General features: G+C 57.5%; 1 protein-coding gene across 1 annotated transcript; it reads right to left on the bottom strand.

Annotated features, from left to right (window-relative positions):
- Positions 1 to 262: 262 nt before the first annotated feature.
- On the bottom strand, positions 263 to 2,881 carry DAPK3 (death-associated protein kinase 3; the record flags this gene model as incomplete). The annotated part of the gene is made up of 7 exons (XM_010191658.1): positions 263 to 805; positions 1,026 to 1,071; positions 1,591 to 1,743; positions 1,844 to 1,870; positions 2,029 to 2,077; positions 2,256 to 2,385; positions 2,521 to 2,881. Coding segments are annotated over 7 exons (1,309 nt in total), but the record flags the coding sequence as incomplete, so codon positions are not given.
- Between the last annotated feature and the right edge of the window lie 1,425 nt (positions 2,882 to 4,306).

Raw genomic sequence — 4,306 nt, 5'->3', positions numbered from 1 at the left:
GCCAAGCAAGAGCTGCACACAGAAAGCCAAAACCCAGGTGAGCACAACTCAAGCTCCCCAAGAAGGAGGTCTCCAGGGAGGCACAAGTCCCCAGCATGGCACCACGAGCCCAGCAGAGCCTGGGGACATTGACCAAAGGCTGTCGGTGGACTGGCTCCTTGGGTGAGTGAGGAGCAGAGCCACCGAGGTCCCTTCAGCGCTGCGGGGGAAGTAGGAAGGACCCAACCTCAGCTGAGGGCAGCCAACACCAGCACCAGCTGAGTTAGCGGATGCTGCCGTCGCCCTCACTGCTCTGCAGCTTCTCCCGCTCAATGGACCACACCAGCTCCTGGACAAACTTCATCTCTGAAGCCACCTGCTTGGCCAATGCCTCGTAGTGGTTCTCCAGCTTTCGGTAACGCCTCTTCAGGCCGTTGGCTGCTTGTACCACGCTTTTGGTCTCCTCCTGCGCCTGCTTCTTCAGGGCCTCTGTCTTCTGCAGCTCCTGCCGGATCTGGCGGAGGTCCTGGCTGATGCTCTCGTTCTCCTCCTTGTACCATGACTCCTTCTCCTCATAGATGGACAGCAGAGCCTCAATGTCCTCCTGGAAGGACTTCTTGTTCCTCTCCAGCTCCCGGAGGCTCTCCTCGGCTGCAGCCACCTCCTCCATCACCTTGGAGAAGCGCTCAAAGTTGATGTACGTGTTGTTTGGCGGCATGCTGGAGTGGGACTTGATGGTGTACTCCTTCAGACGTGTGGTCTTCAGCCGGCGGCGCTCGGGCTTCTTGCAGCTGTCTTCATTGCGGACATTTCTCCTCTTGATCACCTGCAAAGAGGAACAGCCACAGGCGTGAGGTGCAGCCAGGACAGCAGGAACCAGATGGCTTCAGCACCCACCTGTGGTTCCCTGGCAGCACAGCCCCCAGTGGCACGAAACCAGCCCCAACTGGGGGCAAGAGCAGCAGAGACCTGCTGGAGCATCAACACCCACCCCTGACCTCTGAGATGTCTGGCACCCAAAAGTTGCTGATTCTTGAACTTCTCACCTTAATCCATGGGTGTTCCAGGCTCTGAGCGATGGTCATCCGCTTCCTGCAATGACATAAAAGCTGCGACCGAGGGGCAGCTCGGATCCTAGCACCATCCAGCTCCCATGCCCTCAGCCAGCCTTCCCAGAGCAAAGACACACACAAGAGCCCGCAGGAACCTGCCGCCCAAGGCACAGCACCACTACTCCCACCCCAGCCCAGAGTCCTGGGTGCTCAGGTCAGCCCTTGATCCCTTCACACCCCAGTCCCTCCTTTGCAGTTGCACTGCTGCACTCTTGGAGTGATCCCAGAATTCACCCCATGCCTGATGTGAGGGAGAGACTTTGGTTTCAAGATGTTTTGCAACACCAAATCCTACAAGCAGCAGGAGGGAAACAGGGGGATAAATGGGATTTATAAACAACCAGCACAACAGGGATGGGCAAAGGATGGGCTGGCAGCAGCCAAGTTCAAATCCCAGCGTGGGCAGGAGATGTGGGAGCTGCCTGTGCGCAGGAAGGGTCAGGCAGGAGGGACAACCTCTCTCCCAGAGTAATCCCCAGCTCTGCTCCCTGTCTCTCACTTGGGGTCCTTGACAAGCAGGCGGCGGATGAAGTCCTTGGCCAGCTCGCTGGTGTTGCTGAAATACTCCTCGTCGAAGTCGTAGTTGACAGCGGATATGTTGGTCAAGGTCTCCTGCTTCGTTTCCCCCAGGAAAGGGGAGGCTCCGCTCAGCCTGTGGCAAGAGCAGGCTGTGATGCCCCAAAAAACCAACAGCCCAAGGCAGAGAAGTTGCCCTGCAGCACCCACCTTCCCCAGACACCCCTTATACTCACAGGATATAGGTGATGACCCCGATGCTCCTGGAAAAGAGAGGAAGATGAGGCTGAAGCCCCACAGAGTGCCATCAGGGCCCCTCTACCCTTGCTTTCAGCAATAGGGGAGATACGCCAGCATGACCCTGTTCCCAAGGACCAGCTGCTGGTGCCACTGGAAGGTGCTTGGGAGGGGACTCACTCACCACATGTCGGCCTCCAGCCCCAGGGGTTCGTAGTTCACAATTTCCGGGGCTTTAGGAGGAAAAACGGGAGAAAACAGACTTATCTGGGAGGAAGCAAGCCTGTCCCCATGGACACATCCCAGCAGCCGCCCAGCCTGCTGCACCAGGGCTTTGGGCATCTCTCTGGGATTAAATCAAAGCTTTCAGTGCCCAGAGAAGCCCCCAGGAACATCACCACCAGGCCTCACCTACAAACTCCGGGGTCCCAAATATATTCTTGAATTCATTCCCAGCTTCGATCTTGTGGGCAATGCCGAAGTCTATGAGTTTGATGCGAGGATTTGGCACGTTTTTGTCCAGCAGCATGATGTTCTCTGGCTGTGGAAGGAGAAGACACATGGTGTCGAGTAGGAAGAGATCTCAGATTCAGCCTCACTGTTCCACAGGAGCCTGGTTGCTCGTTCCCACTCCCCAGCTGCTGAGCATGGGGTGTTTGCACCTCCCAGACCTCACCTTCAAGTCGAAGTGGGCAATGCGCTTGGAGTGCAGGTAGTGCACCCCGTCCAGGATCTGCTTGAGGAACTGGGTGGCCTCCTCCTCCGTCAGAGACTCCTTCTCGGCCAGGAAATCAAAAAGCTCGCCACCCGAGACCAGCTCCAGGATCAGCACCACGTCCGTCTTGTTCTCGAAGATGTCGTGCAGCGTGATGATGTTGGGGTGCTGGATCTCCCGCAGGATGTCCACCTCCCTCTCAATCTCCTCCCGGCTCACGCCCCGACGGCTGGACGACAGCCGACGCTTCTTGATGAATTTGGCTGCATATTCCAGACCAGTTTTCCTCTCCCGGCATTTTCGTACGATGGCAAACTGGCCGCTGTGGGATGCGGGGAGAAGGTGAGTAGAGGATCTCCTGCATTGCACGTGATCCTTGAGGATGGGGGACACTGAGCTATGCAGAAAGATGCACAGTTTCCCTGGGGTTTGTCAGGAATTGGGGTCATCCCAGCACACAGCCAATGGTGCCCACTGGCTCCTAGGGTTTATGCACCCTGGCACTGCTGGAGCAGGCCTGTAACCCCTAGTGCTACCTGGGACAGAGGAAGGAAATTCCTCCTAGGGACGTGGCAGCTGCTGACCCTCCCCAGGCTGTTTGGGTGCTGCTGTGATCCCCCAGGGTGGGAAGATGCCCATTGGCCCTCGCTGCCAGCCCAGAGCAAACTTTAGAGCTCAGTGGTCCCAGGAGACCATAAAGCTCTGAGGGGAAGGTGGGCCAGAGGAGATGAGAAGAAATGCCTGAAATAAGAGTAACCACCAGTTCAAAGCATGCTTGGGTCAGGGGTCGGGGGGGGCAGGGCTCTGGGCATGGACAGGCACTTCAGGGAACCTGCTCCTGCCAACACCGGCATCACTGCTACGGCAGGATCCCCACCTCTGTCCCTCCCTGCCCCGGCCAAGCCCCCTGCAGCCCCTCTGCCGGGATGCACAGAGGGCCCCCTGCACTGTCTCCCAAAGACGGGATTTGTCCCATGTCCCAGGCTGCTCCCTCCCCACTGCCTCCACCATTGGCCATCCCTGCTGGCACAGGGTGACCTGTGGTCCCCATCACCAGCCTCTGCATGTACCTGGACCCAACACACCTTTATATATCCCTGGATCCTGGCCGGGACCACCCACAGCCCCCTCCCGGGCAGGGACGGGCCTCACTCAGGTAGAATCCAGGCAACAGGCACTGCATTTGCCCCACAGCTCAAACCAGACCACAGCTACAGCACAGCCCCAAAGGGACCTGGAGCAAGTGCCTGGAAGCAGCCCCCTTAAAAATCAAAATGCTAAAGCCAACCAAAATGTTTATGATGCACAATTATCTCCCAGTGCCTGAGAATCAGCACCCCCAGGGAGCCCCATGCGCAAGGAGCCCTGGCTGCAGCAGACTCCAAGTCCCAGCGGTACCAACACAGGGTTAGTGTAGCCAAGGCAGCACTAGAGGATTCAAACCCAGCCCACGCCCCCTCCAGCGCCACCTCCTTTGCATCCCGGATGATTAAATCCCATTTGCATGCAGTGATTCACTCCCAGATCCGTCCCACAGGCGCAGAGCTGGACGGCAGCGACCAAGAAGGGCCGGAAGCTGCCGGCACTGGCCCAGCAGCCCTGGCCAAACTCGGACAGGACAGGAGCTCTGCAGGGAGCTGCTAGGCATGCCCAAATAGAGCAGCGAGTTTAACATTAATTAACACTTTTATATACATATATAAATATATATATATATCTGCTAGAGGTGCCTGGCACCACACAGTCC

The sequence above is a fragment of the Mesitornis unicolor genome, unplaced genomic scaffold (assembly GCF_000695765.1).
Source record: "Mesitornis unicolor isolate BGI_N332 unplaced genomic scaffold, ASM69576v1 Scaffold39650, whole genome shotgun sequence".
Taxonomy (NCBI): domain Eukaryota; kingdom Metazoa; phylum Chordata; class Aves; order Mesitornithiformes; family Mesitornithidae; genus Mesitornis; species Mesitornis unicolor.
The sequence above is the reverse complement of the archived record's forward strand: the minus strand, read 5'-3'. Positions and strand labels throughout refer to the sequence as shown.